This window comes from Taeniopygia guttata, chromosome 14 (assembly GCF_048771995.1).
Source record: "Taeniopygia guttata chromosome 14, bTaeGut7.mat, whole genome shotgun sequence".
In the NCBI taxonomy this organism is placed as follows: Eukaryota; Metazoa; Chordata; class Aves; order Passeriformes; family Estrildidae; genus Taeniopygia; species Taeniopygia guttata.
Genome location: NC_133039.1, coordinates 13,107,508 through 13,126,143, shown reverse-complemented (window position 1 = coordinate 13,126,143; position 18,636 = coordinate 13,107,508). Strand labels below are relative to the sequence as shown.

The window sequence follows — 18,636 nt, the reverse complement described above, 5'->3', positions numbered from 1 at the left end:
GAGCAATGTTTCAGTTTCCTGCCTGGTCCCCATCCTGTGGACAGCTGGTGCTCTGCAGAGAGGCAGAAGATGCTGCTGTCCTGGGGGGTGTCACGATCCACTGGTAGCGGGGTGTTGTGATGGTTCCTTAGCTGATCCCAAAGTGCAAAAGACAAACAGCAGGGGACTATCAGTTTAATCACAACAAATGCATCTTTATTAGGGTCCAGAACAATAAATGCGATAGTGGGGTCAGAAAAGAAATAAAAAGGAGAGAGAGAGAGAGAGAAGGGGGGATAGGAATAGCTACTAACACAGGCCAGATCCTCACTGGTCCGGACGATGGGGATCCATCTTGTTGTGTTGGGGAGAGTCTCCAAAGTCCTGCCCAACCCAGGGGTCCAGTTGTAGTCCACAGAGGGAAAAGGGGGGAACATGCAATGAGAGTCTGTTTTGAAATTGCTATGGGGGGAACAGGTGATCTATAGAAAACCATCCAGGCAGGATGAACACAATGAAGAATAAGCCCATTGAAGTTACTGGAGAAGAACAGGTCATGTCATTCTCTCCCCCCACCCCCTGTGGTAGGGGTCTCAGTCTCAGTCCTTGGGGAGAGGGTTCTTGATCTCTGTCTGTCACGGTGGTAACGAGGCAGATGAGGGGTCTGCAGTGAGAGTCACCCCACCAGTTCATTCGGCTTAAAGGTGGGCAGTGAAGCAGGAATTGCAGTAGGCCGCCCGGTGCTGGCTCCATGCCGGGTCATCACCAAGTCCTGGCCAACTCCTTGCCAGGTTCTTGCCAAGTCCTTTCCAACTCCTTGCCAGGTTCTTGCCAGGCCTCGTTGGGAACAGCCAACGTAATGGTGCAGCCGCTGCACCTGCACTCTTGCCTTCTCCAAACCGGAACTGCAGCGGGGGGGTTTTTCCTTCTCGTGGCAATCGGCAGGCAAATGAGTGAGGGTCTTCAGACAGCCTCTTACAGTGCTGCAGCAGCTCTGCTGCTGTGCAGCGCTGCCTGCCAGTCTGCCACGGGGCTCTCAGTCCCTGCAGTGGGTCTGCAGCTTTGCCAAAATCCATTCTGACCTGCTCTCTGTAGGTCTGGGATGCCATCTGAGTTTTGTTTTGTGTCCCGTCACCATTTTGTCCACCTGTGTGTAATATTGTCTCACCTGACTTTTGTGATCCTGAACTTTTGGAACAAGAAGTATAATCACTTGTAAACCTTTCTCCTATGCAACAATATTTTTTCCAGAAGAGAAGAATTTTTTCAAAATTATTTTATTTTCCACTCCTGCAGCTCTTGCAGCCTTCCAGTAGTGGTTTGGTCCTCTCTGGACATTTAAGATTCTCTTAAAAAAAACCACAGGGAAAAAATCTGGAATTTTGGTGCTTTCTATAAAATTTGCAACGTGATAGGCTGTCTTTATAAAGCCTATAGTAATAGGCTGTCTTTTAATTGGTTGTAATTTAATTGGGTGTAATTTAATTGTTTCTCTTTCTAAACCTATTCCAGTTACACAGATGGAAAGTGGTGGTGGAGAGAGGAATTATTTTAATCATCTGCTTTGCACTCAGCAGGTGTGAATCCAGAGCAGCTCTTTGGATAATTTGAGATAGCTTTGGAAAAATTGCAGCACTGTGTTTTGGCCTGTGCTTTGATGTGAGCCACTGAAGTGATGATGCTGTTACTCTGCTCCCCAAAGAGGAATTGTTTATTGAAGCAGCTTGAGAACTGGATCTTCAAATTCCTCAGAACATCTTGGGCATTGCTGTACCTTAAGTGGAAGTCTGAAATTTGATCTGAAAACCCTGGGAAGGCAGCAGGTGACATTCACAGCTCCTGGCAGTAACTGCCTGCCTGAGCAGAGGCTTGGAACATTTATTTAGAGGGTGAATAGGTTTGGGTGTGCTGAGACTAATGGGAAATTGGAGGTGGATTTTAAATACATATATTATACAATATATCTCATGTGCTGAGTGGAGACCACAGAGAAAACAGCCGCTGCTTTGATTGAAAATGAATCTCTTTGATCAGTGAACTACCCACAGGCATATTGGTGACATTTAACAGACCAGCTCATCTGGCTCAATCCTTCCTTCCTCTACTCTGGTTCAACACCATCAAGGCTCAAGTGCTGGTTCTTCGCTTCTTTTTCTGCCTCTGCCAAATTTCTGTCCAATTAAAAAATACCACCAAACCCATGAAGAAGAAGACAGTAAAGAACAACCAAGCACCGCCCTAAAACCTCCATCTTGCCCCATATATATTACTATATTCCAAAACACCAAACTCTAAGTCTTCCACCCAGTGATATTACGCACTTCTAATTAAACTACACACCCTCAATACCAGTGTTCTCAATCCATTTTGGAAGCCTTTTCCACAGCCTCAGGTCAAATATAGTATCTTCCTGAGGGTCTGTGCCCTTCAGCACAGAAAGTTTAAAATTCTCAGTGTCCAGCATTCCAAACTCAAGATTATCAGTAATGGGACTTGGAGGTTAAACACTCCTTAATCAGAATCCCATTGTGTGAACTGAGGGTGGGCAAGATTTCCAATTGAGAAGGATTGCGAAGTGTTACCGAAAATGATGTGATATAATTTGCTTTTTGGAAGGGGTTTTATATCTGCTGCCTCCATGTGGAGTTCATGGCAGATTAAGGAAAATTAAGATTCCACCCAACCTATGGGTTTGTAGCCGGGAAAATACTGGGTCAGAAAAAGAAAGAGCTGTCTCCATGAATATATTCAATAATAAATACAATTTATTCTTATTTTCCATCTGTGGAGAGAAACTTGAGGACATAAAAATTAGGTTGTTTCTGATCCTTCAGGAGAGGTGGGGAGAAACCAAATACACCACTTGATCCCAGGCTAGAACGGTGAGCCTTTCCCTGGTCTGGAATCTTTAATACTTAGTGAAGCCCTGGCACATTTCTGGTAGAGTTTAAGGGAATATTTTGGTGTCTGGGAGGTTCTGAAGGATTCAATAGCAGCACACCCTGCTTTGTTTTTTATTATGGCCATCATAGCAGATGTTACTACAGAATAAGTTTACAGGGAAACTTGAAGCTATAAACAATGGAGTCAGTGTATCTAATGTTTGTTGGTGAACATAAAACAATAATAAAAACAATGAAATATTTATAAGCTTTCAGAAGTAATTACCATGATGAGGTGCAGAGTTTAATTTGGAAGCAATAGCAAAATAAATGAAAAATAAATTTTCCAGACTTACTGGTTCGTTTTCAGACTTATTAAAAATAACTTGGCCTCCTTGTAGCAGTAAGATGTGCCAAATTACCTGATTAATGTAAACTTATAATTCTGTTCTTCACCCATTAAAGTAATTGTACAAGTGGGGAACTTGCCTGTTGTTCCTTTTTTTTTTTGAATCAGAGAACACATGAAAAGAGATGTGAGCTTTTACTGCTGATTATAGTGACTTTCATTTGCAGAACTGGCATTTTATGTTCTCCTGCAACACGAATAGACCTACAGAACCTGTGTTTTCACTGCAGAGAGGACATACATCAGAGGGCTTTAAATCAGATTAGTTTTACATTGGCTTGCAAACTAAGGTGAGGTAAGAGGATGCAACAAGTATTCCATTAAATTAAACATCATAGTGCTCAGATATAAATGCCATTCTGAGGTAATTCCCATAATTTTACCCATTAGGACACTAAAATCAATAAACTTCTCTTTTATGGTGGTTGTGAACTGGTTGAGCTGAATTGCAAAATTATTTGGGGGTTCTCTAATTCTGCTTTACACTGAAACTGCTGTTTTTGATGGCAGCACATCTGTCCTTGCACCTCAAAATTCACTTTGAGTGTTGTTTTCTTGCAAGAGAAAACAAAGGGGTCGTTGTGGAGAGGTGGAGTGGTATCCAAACATGCCCATCCTGCAGGGATGTTAAACTGAACTGAAACCACTGGTCTTGATAATTCAGCTGCTTATTTGGCAAGTGCATACAATAAAATAAAGCTTCTTTACATCTAAGCCTTGTGAGACTCAGCCAGTTTTCTTGCTTTCACCCTCTGCCCAAATCCCCTAAAAACCTTTTATTTACCCCTTGGTTCCTTGTGTCCAAATCCCAGTGGCTTTTGGGTGGCACTTGGAGGAGGCCAGGCTTTCTGCAGGGAGCAGCACAATTCCCATCCTGTCTCCAGCTGCCTCTTGTTTCAGTGTGTTGGGGGTGCACAAGAGGTGGAAATCTCCCTCACTTTGGGTCTCAACATACCTATTTTATCTCATTTAGTGTATCTTACAGTCCAAGGGGAGATGCTGGCTGGGGCTGGGCTGGCTGCTGAGAGTGGAACCTGTGGAGTTTTGGCTTTTCTGGCCTGCTGCTGGTATAAGTGCATTTTTTTAGCAGCGATTTCAAGCAGAAATGTCTTGAAAGCAGTTTGTGCAAGGATTCCTGAGGTCTCAGAGTACTTGTTACTCACTTTCATGTACCTCCCTGGGTAAAGGCCTCTCAGGTTTTAGTGGCTTGTGCTCATGGCTTTATTTGGCTCAGGATCAGTTTTATGAGGGGTTCTGTGGGGAATCAACATGGACTCGACTCTGAAACTGCTCCTTAGGTATAAAGTGAGTTCTGTCAAAAGAGGGCACGGGGTGGGCCCTGGCCAAGAGGGGCGTTCTGACACTAAATAGAGTCAGGAGGTGAAACAGAAAAGCAGGCTGATATTAAGCAAAGAATATATCATACAGGATGAAAAAGGAGGCTGGACATGTCTAGAACATTGACTCTCATCTTGATCCTCTTACCCTCTTCTGAAAATTATGATGGTATGAAAGACTTGAAGTGAGCTCCATGGATGAAGTCTGGTGGCCCAGCTAAGTGTGGGCTCAAGTACTGGAGAACTTCCTGACCCCATGGAACATTTTGGTGCTGTAAAAACACAAAAACAGTGACTGCCTATTCCTGCCATGCAGTATTTCTGTGCTAAATAACAGCAAGCAAAGGCCTGACCAACCATCTCTGACAAATACCAACAGAATTTATTTCTTGCCTTGCTATTTCTCCTTTTCTCTGCATGATGTTGACATTTCAGAAATGTTTGATTTTCATTAGAAACAAAAACGCGTTCCCTGTCTCCATAAATGTTCATTTCTTCAAAACCAGAGGCTATGCTTCAAACATGAGGAAGTGGGTGTTTTATTTTCTGATTTGGAAGAAGCTGACTGTGCCTGTGATCTGGGGACAGGGATGTGCAGGAGCCAGCAGTGCCTGGCAGGGCTGGTCACTGAGGCAGCCTGAGCAGCTGCCTGGTTCCACTTCAAACACAAATAAAACACTGCTACAACTGGCGAGGTCTTGCCAGCCACTTGAATTCCATTAAATCAAAGCTTTTGGATGGAGATATGCTCCAACAGAAATTGATGCAGTTTACTGTGCAAATAAGCCCTGAAGTGCATTGTAGCTAAAACAGCGCTTCTATTTCAGAATGGTTTCTGTATTTCAGTATTTTACGTGAGGATGGGAAGTTTAAGAAAGAATAAACAAAGCTCAAATAGAAAACAGGATTAAATGGCTTGTGTGATGGAAAAAGCAGGTGTGAATGGTGAATGAGCCCTAAAAATAAGAAAGGCTTTTGCAGTTTGGTGGAGATGATCTAACCAGTCGTGCAACTCTTTAAGGAGCTCCAAGCAGGAGGAAAGATGGGAAAGGGTGGGTCATGTTTTAAAAATATAGGAGAGAGGGTGAAGGATTTGTTGAAATCAACAATTCTTTCTAGGGGATGTGACTTCTGAAGAAAATCCCTGTTATTGGTCTCTACTGCTGCTGCAGTTGATGAGGATATTGAGTGGTGTTTATTGATGGTTTTCTTTCCTCCTGAGCTAGATGGGTGTGGGGACTCATGGCTTTGAGAAGTGGGGCATGACCTGTATCAATCTGTGCTCACCTAGGGTGAAACCCTTCCTGCAGTAGCTGCCTGGCTGTGCTCTGGCTGACAATCTCTTGTTTCTTTAATAGGATCAGTCATCAGCTGAGCAGGTTTCTTCTGGAGGCTCATCACAAGTGGACACCACTCCAGATGGAAGGCCAAGCTGTGGAACTTGCCCACTGCAGGTTACAAGGCATGTGAGGCTTGATCCAGCACCATTTAGAAAACCTCTCAGCTTGATTTTTCCTCTGTTGAGCCCACTTGGTTTGTATTCATCCAGCTCTGAAAGTATTTACAGCTGCAAGTTAGGCAAAGGCCAATGCACACTCCTTTGCTAAGATCAGTATTAGCAGTGGATGTTTAATGTCTCCAGTTCTGGGTGTGCAGATGTCCTGGATCTCTCAGAACTGCTCCTTCACCCTCCTGTGGATCTGGCTGGAGTGTCTCAAATGGCTGATTCCTCCCCTCTTTGTTCATTCTTCAATAATTGGCACAAGTACTTGGTCAAACTGACCCCCCCCTTCATAATGCTAGGGAAATCAGTGCTGGGACACAAATTAACTCTCTGAAGGATTCTGATGCCAGTGAAATGAGTGCTGGGACACAAATTAACTCCTTCTAGGATTCCAATGCCAGTGAAATCATTGCTGGGACACAGATTAACTCTCTCAAGGATTCTGGCCAGACAGACCTTGTTGAATACAGCAGAAAATGGAGTTTGACTGGTTGAAGTCATCCACACCTGGCTGGGCACCACTCCTCAAGTTTTTTCCCTGAGCTCCTGACTGGGACATCTCTGGACATGTGCAGTGGGTTTCTTAGGGATTTACTTCCCTCTGCAAGATATAAGGAGCCTCACTTAAATCTACAAGTGCTTAAGTGTGAGAAAACAGGACTCACATTGCTTTTTTAAAAGCCTCTACTTCATCTTGCCTTCTCTATTGGAAGAATGAGCAGCACATTGCAGTCTATATGTCAAAGCACTTGGTTACTTTTTTTTTGAAAGATTCAAATATTGCACCAAACCTTTGATTATGTGTGGTGGTGGTTTTAATAAATTGTCTGAGAGAGCAAAAAGTACCCCCAAACTGTCCTGTTGGGTCGCCCTACTCTCATTTTAATCTCGTCCCTACAGCTCTAGGACCAGAATGTTATGTGAAATTTGTGTTACAGTGTGGAACGTGGATTTAGATGATGCAAAGTTAATTTACAAAGTAAGGACATCCTTATAAAAAACACCCCTAAACCTGTAGTGAAATGATTTTGAAAGAAGCTGTTTGGAGTTAAGGCCACCTTTGCATTTTAATGGGTAATTACTCTTGGCATCACTACCAATATATAAGCAAAGTCCTCAGCATCCCTGGGGCACAGATGTAAATTTGGGTTTCAAGACGGCGCAGCTAATATTTTGTACTTTAAGGAAAGCCAATTTCCGTGGATGGGGAAGAAGAGAAATCCGAGGGTTTTGGCGCTGGAAGCAGCAGCAGCAGCGTGCATATAATCGATATTATAGGAAGGGTTATTACTTTTCCCGAGGAGCAGCGGCTCCGTCCGCGCTCAGCGCTCGCAGCCGGCAGGAGAGGGCGGCAGAGAAACAGCTCCGGATCCTGCCCAGCACCCAAATTTTTAACGGGAGCCAGAACGGGAGCAGCCAAATCCCCCCTTCCTTCAAAACGGCAGCTTCAGCAGCCTTTTTTTTTTTTTCTTAAAAAAAAAAAAAAAAAAAAAAAAAAGTCCGCAACACTTTGAAAATGTCAAATTCCTGCGGCAGCCCAGAAGACGCGGGGAAGCAGCGAGGCAGAGATGGGAAGATAAGAAGGGAGGATGTGGATGATTCCCAGCCTGAGGGAAAGAGGCTGAAGCTGGGGAATGAAGCAGGAACCGCTGGAAGGGACAGAGAAGCAGCAGCAGAAGATGCAATAATGCCTTGCTCAGGCAGAGAAGAGCCCGTGCCCGAAGGAGGAGGTGAAGGCAAAAGTGTAAGTGAGCATCTTCAGTGGCTCAGGGAAAGGGGGAAGGGCCGGGAGGTTACCTTTGAAATTATTTGTCATCCTGAAGTTGGTAATTGGGCATCAAGAAGAGCAGGACGAATGCGATCTAGTGTCCCATCTCACCGAGATCATGAGCATGGTCCTTTTAATTTCTGATCTTGCCTGCACGCTTTTCAGTGCAGGAGTGTGTGCTTTCATCTGTTCTCACTGCTTGCAAGATGTGTATGTCAGAGGAGTGATTTCTTTTTTTCATGGGAGAAGGACTATTAACAGCTGAACTTGCTTTTCAGCTCCCTATATCCATTTAGAATTTGGGAAAGGATTGGTGCACTGAATTGGACAGTTTGGGCTGTTTATCAGCCTGTCCACTCAGACTTTGAGGTGCATTTATGTTGAATTGCACTATTTTACAGCTGGGGATGGGGGTAGAGCCTCCAGGAGAGGAGGAGAATTGGTGGTTAGGGATCTCATGTGGTGAGATTTGGCAAAAAAAGAGCTGCTGAGCAGTTGCCTGTATAAACATTAGCATTGCCAGATGTTTACATGAGGGTAACTTTGCTGCTCAGCTGCTGTGCCCATCAGCAGCTCCTGAGAGCTCAGGGGAGAGGGGGGAATGTTTGGATCCAGCAGAAGCTTTGCCCCTCCTGGTGCAATCTGGGCCAGGTTCTTTTCCTGGACACATCCTGGCTGCTTCCCTGGGTCAGAAATACAGGGGGAGGGTGCTGGGGACAATGTCTGGGGTGGAGGATGTTCCCTGTGTGAGTTGTCACAGGGGGAGAGTGTAGCTGTAGAGCTCACTTAGGAGCTGCTGGAGATTTCAGTGCACTGATTTTATCCAGAAGTTTTCTGAAATGTGGGTTTTTTTCTCTCCTGGGATTGATATCCTCAATTTAGACCTGCTTCTTCAAATGAGGAGCTAAGTAGATGCCCAGTGTTTCGGTAGGATTTACATTTTTAAATTTTAAAAATTTGAAATAGTTTATTTGGCTTGTTCTTGGTGGAAGAATCATCTCTAAATGCAACAGTTTTCGTGAGCTACAAAAGTATTTAAAATGTGTGTCGGTTTGTTTTTCCAAGGAGAAATCTCTTTTATCAAGCCATGTAACTGCAGAGAGTTGCACTTTGCTCTGTGTTTTGGGTTTCCAATTCTTTATGAAGTTAGGTTCTTTCTAAACTCTCAGACAGTGAAGTTCTTACACCACTTCTGGCATAGACTTATTTTCCCCAAAGGAAATGCAAATTACAGACATGTTAATTGCTCAAATCACAACCCTTGCTTTTGGCTGTTTGGTTTTTTTTTTTAATTTAATTTTTTATTTAATTTTTAAAAAATTTTTTACCTGAGAATAAAGGTTTTAAATCCATTCTTAAATCCATATCACTTTGTAATAAATATCTAAAAATGAACACCATTATGGGCTGGGGCGAAATTCTTTTCAATGGTACATCTTACTATAATACCTAATAAGGAATTTCCTGAAAAATAAGCCTTAATTGAATAAATTGACTTTGTCTTTTAAGGGATCATGCAGAATATATGAGAATGATGCATACCTGAATCATTGGGCTTTTCCCCATCTGTGAGCCCTGGTTTAGCCCCTTATGTTCTGCTACTGCAGCAAAGTTCTGTGCTGGTTAATACCTGTCCTTTTTTTTTTTTTTTTTTTTTTTTTTTGTCCTTGAAAGGACCTGGTATATCTTCTCCAACTTTACATTCTGGCTTTTCATTAGGGGATTGTTCAAAATATTAACAGAGCAAATCAGTTAATGAATAATTATTTCACTGCGTGTCTTTCCCAAAATCAATTCTTAAATAGTTTTTATAATAAAATAATTGTACTTACAGTAATTCTTAAATGAAACTGAGCTTGACTCAAAACTCATCAAAGCTCCATGAAGCTCTTTTTTCCCCTCACTGGAGTGGATTCTAGCTTGGGATGTTGCATTACATTTTGTATAAAGTTTCAGTAATATTTTTCCCCTACCCATTTAAATTTGCCTGATTTGGAGGCATTATTAGAAATTAATGACATGACATTTGAAATCCTGTTAATTTGAAACATAAAATATTTTCTTAAAGCAATAAAAGCTTGTTCAACAATGACTGTGTCTGTCACCTTGTAGAGAGCAAACTGCTGGAAGAGATGGATTGTGTGCCCTTAGGAAACACTGGAATGACTTCATTTCGGTGCTTAGAAGAATCTTTATTTTATAGGCATAATGGTATGGGTAATCAATGCATGCATTGGAGGAACATTTCCTAATAGTCCATTATGTCTTCCACTTTAAAGAAGGACATTTAAAAAAAATTATAGGCTTTGACTCATTTTTGGACTCATAATAAAAAAACCAGCACGGTGTGTGTGCTATTTGTCTGTTTATTCCACTATTTGCCTCATGCAACATCATTCTTGGGTTGAGAAGGAAGAAATCTACCATGGTCAGCTGCTCCAGCTCATTATTCCACTTATTATGGAACCTTGGATTCTGGACAATGCAGACACAATGTATATTTTATGCTCCTGGAATGATGTGGGCATTTCCTTGGCATCCTGAGTTTGCAGCAGGAGCTGCTGCTGGGCACAAGTTGCTTGCAGAAAGATCTTTGAGCCCCTGGACAGAGTTTGTCAAAGAGGGGCTGGATTAGACAGGAGCTGGTGGGAGCAGCAGCTGGAGTGACTCCTTCCCTGAGTGCTGGGGGCTGGTTAATGCAGCCACGGGGTGGCCTGGTTTGAACAGACAGGTGCTTGCTGAGGAAGACAGGAGCCTCCCTTGAAATGGAAAATATAAACCCCTCCCTCCAAATTACTGTAATTTCAAAATTAAAGGGCTCTCAGGCAAAGATATGGGAGTAGGAATAACAATTCTTTATTAGGAAAAATAAAAATAAAAATGCAGCAATACAAAACAACACTGCCAGAGTCAGAACATGACCTGTGGGTCAGGGAGGTGGCAGCAGCCCCATCCCAGGGTGGCTCAGCCCTCCTGCAGTCCAGCTGTGCTTCTGCTGGAGCAGGATCCTGCACAAGGGGGGAGTTTTCCTCTGGAGCTCCAGGGCTGGGGGAGATGGGCCTGGGCTCCTCTGGGAATGCAGTGGGGAAGAAAGCTGCTCCTCTGGGAATGCAGGGGGGAAGAAAGCTGCTCCTCTGGGAATGCAGTGGGGAAGAAAGCTGCTCCTCTGTGTCCCAAAATCTCAGATTGTATCCAGGTAGGAATGCTCGGCTCCTCCCCTGGGCAGAGCATCTCCACATGGATGATGGAATTTTCTCAGCCATGCAGGGACACTCACTGACCATGGACAGAAGAGATCTCCTGCAGGGAGGATTGTGTGTGGAAGAGATAAAAAAAAACCTGTCCAATGAACAGAGGATAACTGCCCCACCTCTGACAGATGGCAATAGAATACACACCCCCATTTCCAACCTAAGACACAGGGGTGAAACTGGAATTGTTAATTTAGATATCTATTCAAATAATTTACTTCTTCCTTTCTCTTTCTATTGCCTTCATTATGGTGAGGAAGCTGCTCGTGGCAGGTGTGGATCCCACAGTCCAAGGCCCTGGAATTGTTCCCTCTGTGATGTTTCTTCCTGGCAGAGCATGAGGATGAGGCCAGTTCAAACCAAGGGGCTGCAGTGTTTGTAGTGAGGCTCACCTTGAGAAACCCTTCCTTGGGTGCAGAGGGTGGGGAACTGGCACTGGGGAGAGCTGGTGAGTCACTGCTTTTCAGCAGGAGTTTGGGTAAAAGTCTTCAGCCAGGGTCTCTGGAGAATTCCATCCCCAGCTGTGTGCCTGGAGGATGAGCACAGCTGTCAGCTCTGTGATGCACAGTGTTGATTGTCACCCTACCCCTGACCACCTACTGGAAACTGTTAAATTAGGCTAAAGCTGTATTTCCTGAAATGGGAAATGTATGAAGAATTAAACATGCAAGTGCTGACTTCTTTCTGGGCTGATAGACATGAGATAGACCCATAGTTACCTGTGAGTAAATGTGTGAGACTCATAGTTACCTGTGAGTAACTGTGTGAGACTCGTAGTTACCTATGAGTGATCACCAGGAGTGTGGATCCTTGTGATCCATGTCTCCTTGTCTTTCAAGAATAGTCCTTTTTTATCTCTCTTTAACCAAATCTTTGTGCATATGCCTGGTGAAGTTTCTTTGGATTTTGGTGCAGATATTTCTGTATCCAAAAGGCCTCCTTTGTTATGAGCCAAACTTTCCCCCCATAAATATTTGTGCCAAGTTTAGAGAACAAAACTAAATTTCCTGGGTTTGGTTTGACTTCTGTAGTGTTCCCACAGCACACAGCTTCCTAAACTATGTTTTCATCTGTAATGCCACCTGAGTCAGGAGAGAGCTTGAACTTTTACCTTTTAAACAACTTTCAGATTGACTTTAGTGCATTTGTGACTTAATGTACTGTTTTATTTTTTTTAATTGCCTTTGTGAATACTTAGAAAGGAGGAAAGGGTAGAAGTACCTTGAAGAAAAAAATGGAAGATTTTGTTGCTAATATCAGAAGTAACATCTCTATTCAGTTCTGGGACTGTCATGTTGTGAAAGAAAATGTGAGGGAAGTATCTGAAAAAGGGCTTTTGTAGCAGGGGAAAACTGGTTTTGCTGATCAACTCTGAAGACTTGACTACACCAAACTTGTACTATGTGACAGATGCAGCCTTCTAAATCTCAGATGTTGATGGAATTGGAAACCCAGTTTAGATGGGGGGATGTGACGTGCTGTGCAATGCCTTTGTCTTTGCATAGAGAACAAGTTGTACCATGTCATTAATTTGAGTAATTCATTTGAGTATTCCTAAAGTATTCCTAAAGTGTAGAAGAACATACCTTGGAAAGCTGAGAAACACATATTGAAAAGCTGATCATTTAAAAGGAGGAGGGAAGGGTTTTCTAGAGATTAGGATATGAGCTTGGTGCTTCAGCTCAAGTCAAAATTCCCTTGTTTGAAGGATGGGTCTGGGTTCACGGTATCAAATGAAAAGCTCTGTCCAGACCAGGTGTGGATGTAGGAACTGAACCCACCTGGATTCACTGCAGCTGCTCCAGTGTGTGCCTTTAGCAGTGTCAGCTGCTGTCCTGGGAGGGCTTGGGGTAAATAATAAAGATACTAGGAGGCCTTGAATCTGAGCATGATGTTAGTCTTGATGAGTGAAATACACATTTTTTATCTCTTCTGTTTAGCTTGGGTTAAAGCCATTTTTAACTCAATAACTCAGGGCTTTTTCACTAAATACATGCATAAAACATAGAATGAACTGCAGGAATTGGATCTGAAGTCTGACAGTTTGACCTTTGGTGACACTGTGTTAGTGCATTTTCTCATGGATTTTCTGGTTTAGGACATTTATTTGCTCCTTACAGTTGGTTTATTACAAAACCCGATTTGTGTGTGTATGGCTTTGTGATCATGATTGCATTTATAAATATTACTTTAAAGAGGAAATGTGTTTGAGAAGGGAGAAACTGGAATGGTGGGTTTGTCTGGACTGAGAGTCAAATTTAAGGTGCTGATTTTTGACTCTCAGGATTCTAGGCAGATTGAGCCATTCTGCTGTCAAGGCTGTGGTTTAGTCCTTTTCCTTTGCTCTTTATAACAGTGTTTAAATCTATTGAGTTCCTTTTGTCCTCAGACATTATGGAATGGATGTGTTTTAGGGGAGCACCATAAATTTAAAGTGTTTTGAAGAGCAGGACATTTGGAACGTGTTGCAGACTGCATCTGCCTTTCCTCTCTTTCCTTTTTTGGGTCTGATTACCTAATTAGAGGATAACTTAAGGATTTAATCCAATGATTTGTTAAGCAGACTGTGATAGATGCTGGAATTACTGCTTTTGTTTTGATTCAGAGCACAATCAAGTTCTGTGATCCAGGACAGACACGTAATTATTTGCCTTTGGAAGTGGGAAGAAAGGAGATGATAATTCTTTAGAAGTCAGTGGTGGCATTGATACAAGGTGCTGGAGTTACTTCCACAGGAATATTTGCTAAATCAAAGTAAAGGAGCTTTGGTAGAAAGGTGTGGATAAATCAATAATTGGTTTGGACTTGATTCCAAAAACAAGAACAAGTTGAAGAGAAATGTTCTCCCTAAAACTGATGCATCGTCCTGTTAACCTCTGGCTGGTGTCAGCAAACTGTCAGCAAACAATGGCACTGCAGCCTGAGCAGGAATAATTGCAGCAAGGAATTGCCTGAGACAAGGAAAGGCAGCAGCAAGAGACCCTTATGAATGACCTTGTTTGGCCATTTTTTCCTGTAGCTGCACTAGATGGCAGGGGCTGAGTGTGCAAAGCTAAAGGCTTTGTGTGCATTATCCTATTATTTTGTCATGAGGGAATTGTAATTTAATTCAGCAAATAACTGCCTGTTTTCAACAAGCAATTTCAACCAAGAGCATTGGCCAGTTGTGTTTACTCATTGGAAGTTCAATTTCACTGATAAGGAACATTCATGGAGCATTTCTATCCCAGTTTGAGTAATCAATTGCCTCACATTACAATTTTTGTAGAATGACTGGAATATTACTTTTGCTTGAAATTACAAATGCATTAAAGTCTTCCAGAGTGCAAAAGAAGACATTTGTGATCTATGTTCAATTAGAGGAGAGATGAAATTAAGATATTTATATACTGCTCTTATTTGCTATGCTTTCTTCTTCTGTATGCCAATGTCAGCGAGGAAAATATTTTTATTTCAAGTCTCTGTGATTTAAAGATTAATAAAATTATTTACTTTACTTTGTTTTTTTAAAATATTTGCAGTCTGAGTCATTAGCCCTCAGTACAACAATGAGGAATAGGCCCCAGAAGCTATGCAAAAATTTGAAAATGGAATCAGGCTGGTGCTTCACTGGCTGTCCCTTTCCTGTGGAGTACTCAATGTTCAGACTCATTTGGGATGCATTATTACTAAAGAGTTGCTATTTTGTTCCATTAAATTAGGCTGCAGGATCTGCTGCACTGCCACCCATGTAATTTCCCCCTCAGGAATGCACTTAATTTGTTCTAATGTTTGAATGCTTTCCCCACTGTGCACTTCTTAAACACCCAAGGAGTTACAGGCAGGCTTGTCTACACTAGAAAGGATCTTATCCTTTAAATTCAGAGTACAGAACATTTACTTTTGATGGTTGTCTCTGTTCTGATCTCTTTCCTTCAGCCACCTTAAGATACCTTTAAAATGGGCATAACTGGTCCAACACTTGTGAGCCAGCTGGTCACTGCCAGCAAACTTCAAATAGCTTGGTGTAGGAAAATGCAAGAGCTGAGTGACTTAACCTGGTGACTCTAAGTGCTAGATAATGAAGTGATTATCAATTAATTGTACTGATAATTAATAAAAGTCCATCTAAGATCCACAAATCAATGAGAAGTGTCTGCAGTCCTTGGTAAGGATACTTTCATTTCAGCCTGAAAAGTAAAATTTGTTTAAAGTGAAAAAAATTTCCTGAGCACGATAATTCTTACACCATCTATTCTTTCACCTGCTGGTTTCCCCCCTGCATGTTTCCAATATATTGGAATATATTCCAGTATGTTGGATATCAGCCCTGCTGCACAGGGATATGGCTTTAGGATCCCTAGGAAAGAACACAGCTCTGGTTCCTCATTTCATAGAAATATCTTTCTTTACAAAAGTGGAAAGGTGGAGGTAGAGAAGCTCGTAGCTGTCCAAGGTTTTATGGCAAGGATTGTGCAGGATCCTGACAAGAACTGAGCAGGGACACCACAAAATCAGCCCTGGCATGGACTTAGAAGGGTTCTGTGTTTTCCCAGGGTTCTGTTTTCCCTTGAAGATTTGAGCAAGGACAGCACAGGATCAGCCATGAATGGATACACTGAAGGGGCTCTGCATTTCCCCAGATCCTGCAATTATTTTGGTGATATGGGTTACCCTGAAGCATAATGAGATGGTGAAAAATTAACAAGTTCTCTCAAAGTTTCCATTCCTTTTACTCTCTACACATAGTTTGGTCAATTTCTGTTCTGGCTGAGTTGTAATGTGCATTCAACATGTGTTATCTTCAGGGAATGTTATTTTCCGCAAAATGAAGGCTAATCACAAAAAATATAAATGGATTTAGTATGTAAAATGATGAAGTCACCACACTGAGACTGTTGTAGTTCCTGGAATTGGGCCACAACTAAATGGAAATGAAACATTCTTATCAATAATGCACTGGGGAAGTAACATCTGTTCTGAGATGCTGAGAGGTTGTTTTTTCATTCACTAAAATATTTATTTCAACTAAAAAACCCTAATCTTTTCACTGTCTCCAGAGGGCAGAATCATTGACTGTTATGTTTAGAAACTGTGAATTACAAGAGTCCATATAAAATGGAAAGAATGCTGATTGAGCAATTAATCACTTTTTACTTAATTTCAAATAAATAATGACATTACAGAAAGCCGTTGCTTTAGCACCAAAAAAGCCCTGATTCTTAGAAAAGCAGCAGAACAAAATTTCTTTCTCTCACTAAAGGCTAGTTTCCAGCTGTTGAAGGCACAAAACCAATAGTTTTTGGTGATGTGGCAATATTTTCTTCTAATTAGCCAGTGTGGTGTTCCACATGTTACATAAAGGTTGCTGTGCCTGGCCACTCATGTTCAGACCCTTCTTAGATTTCAAGGCTAGAATTGACTGCTAGACCCTGGTTTCTGATAGAAGTAAATTCCATCTTCCTAAATTCTTTTTGAGCTAGAACATGGAATATTTTACAAAAACAGCCACTGTTGATTAGAGGCTTCAGGTCACGGACTGTTCCTCAAGTCTCCAGGTAAATTTCTTGCTGCAGATAATTATTCTTAGAATAAAAATATAAATCCTTGCCTGGAGTTGGAATTTGCCCAACTGCTCATCCCAGCCTGAGTGGATTGTTTTGCACCAGATGTTATTGACTCCCATGATGGGAATAAACTCATTTTCTCCTCCTGGATAAGCCAAGCATCTGGATCCATGTGCTTTGTTTTCCATCCTGCAGGTCTGTGTTCCCCATCTGAAATAATTCATCCGTGCCCTCGCTGGCTCTTTGCAAGTTCAACATTTTTGCAGAAAGCTGATTCTGCTGGATGTCCCTTGTTAATATATCAATGGTTTAGGTACTGCTCTGGTCTGGGCTCCAGGTTCATTTACCAACAGCTGCCAATGTCACAAAACATTCTGTGTTTGCCCACATGGAAGCGTTTTTGTCAGACAAGCCCAGAATTTATGACTGCAATTTGATTTAAATTATCTGAAAATTACCAATGCCTTGATTTATACATACTCACTTTCCAATTCACTGCGAAAAAAAAAAAATCACTGAATAATATTCATGGAAGAACAGATCCTTGTGGGATGTTAATTGCAGAGGCATCTTAATTGGAATGATTCTGCTCCCGCTCCTTTTTTTTTTTTCTATCTGCTGAGTTTTGATTCATTTTAAAGTGTCCTGTGTAGCTGTGCACACAAAGAGTGTGCATGTTAGCACTTCAGAGTGGTGATTCACTCACTTCAGCACTCAGTTGTGATTTTAGAAAAAAAACATTATGTAACTGAGCTGAAAAGATCAAAACTAAATTAATATCTTGTTACCTGTTGGACAAATGAATTTTGCCCCCGTGATAACTTTCCAAGTCCCTTAATCTTCCCAGCTGAGAAGTCAGTTGGGATAATTGTGACTCAGACCCTGTGTGGTGTCTTGGGACTCGGTGTCTGCCAGCCTGGGAGCTGCTGAGGCTGTTCCCTCGGGGTGTGTGGAGTGTGCATTGTTAGCAGGGCAGCTTTTCATCAAAGCAAAATGAGGAAAAACCCACAGAAAAAGCCCAGCTGTGTGGCTGAAATACATTCTGGGCCTGCAGCTGCCTGGGCAGTGCAGGGAGAGCTGTGAAGGTGCTGGGCAGGTGTTGGAATCTGTGGTATTGATGATTCTGAGATTGTAGAAAGTCTCTGTCTTTCAGCCCCGCTGCCAAAGAAGAAGCCATAATTCGTCTGTGCTGGTTTCAAGGTTGTTTATTCTGTTTATCTCTAACATGTTCTGCTGCCCTGCCGCAGCTCTGTCCTGCAGGGCAGCGTGTGGGGCTCTGCCCTCAGTGGGATGTTACAAACATTAAATACCACAAACTACCTGTGCTGGATTTACAATAACGTGCCAATATCTGTCACCTACGTTGGACAGTGTGTCCCCAGCCTGAACCAACAGAAAAATGCCAACACCACAGTGAAATATGGAGGGCATGAAGAAGGAGAAAAAGGACAAGACACACCCAATTTCCTCCATCTTGGTCCTTTGGACCCCTAATCTAGAATCCTAAAATTTTACTTTTGCACCCGTGCCACACTTAATTATTACTTATATCAAACACTCAGAGCTTGTAATTCATCCTGTAAGATTGAAAACTCTTTTCCATGGACAGAGATCAGAGACAGTGTCTCTGGGGGCTCTGTCCAGGGGGGTTCCTGACCTCTGCCAGGGTCCCAGGGCAGCCAGAGGGATGCCCTGGATTCCCACAGGAAGGGACCAGGAAAAGCCCACCCCTGTTTGCTGCAGTGTGATCAATTGATGTCTAAATGAAATCCCAGAAATCTCCCCCCTGGAGGGGGCTGGAATCACCCCTGGGGGCTCTGGGGTGGGCACAGGGAGGTGAGGGGCCATCAGCAGGCAGAGGGGAGAGTTCCCCTGGAGCTGTTGCACAGCTCTGGCTGTTGGCACCTCTGATGGACAAAGGAGCTGTCAGAGGTGGGCACAGTTTGGGCCGAGCCCTGAC

The 18,636-nt window shown here is 42.5% G+C and overlaps 1 protein-coding gene across 3 annotated transcripts in view; it reads left to right on the top strand.

Annotated features, from left to right (window-relative positions):
• Positions 1 to 7,612: 7,612 nt before the first annotated feature.
• The window catches only part of RBFOX1 (RNA binding fox-1 homolog 1), a 1,140,648-nt gene continuing 1,129,624 nt past the window's right edge, over positions 7,613 to 18,636 (top strand). For all 3 annotated transcript variants that reach the window (XM_030284820.4, XM_030284819.4, XM_030284817.4), the window contains exon 1: positions 7,613 to 7,855. In XM_030284820.4, the coding sequence (XP_030140680.1) occupies positions 7,628 to 7,855 (228 nt within the window). In that variant the 5' untranslated portion in view covers positions 7,613 to 7,627. The remainder of the gene's footprint in view (positions 7,856 to 18,636) is intronic.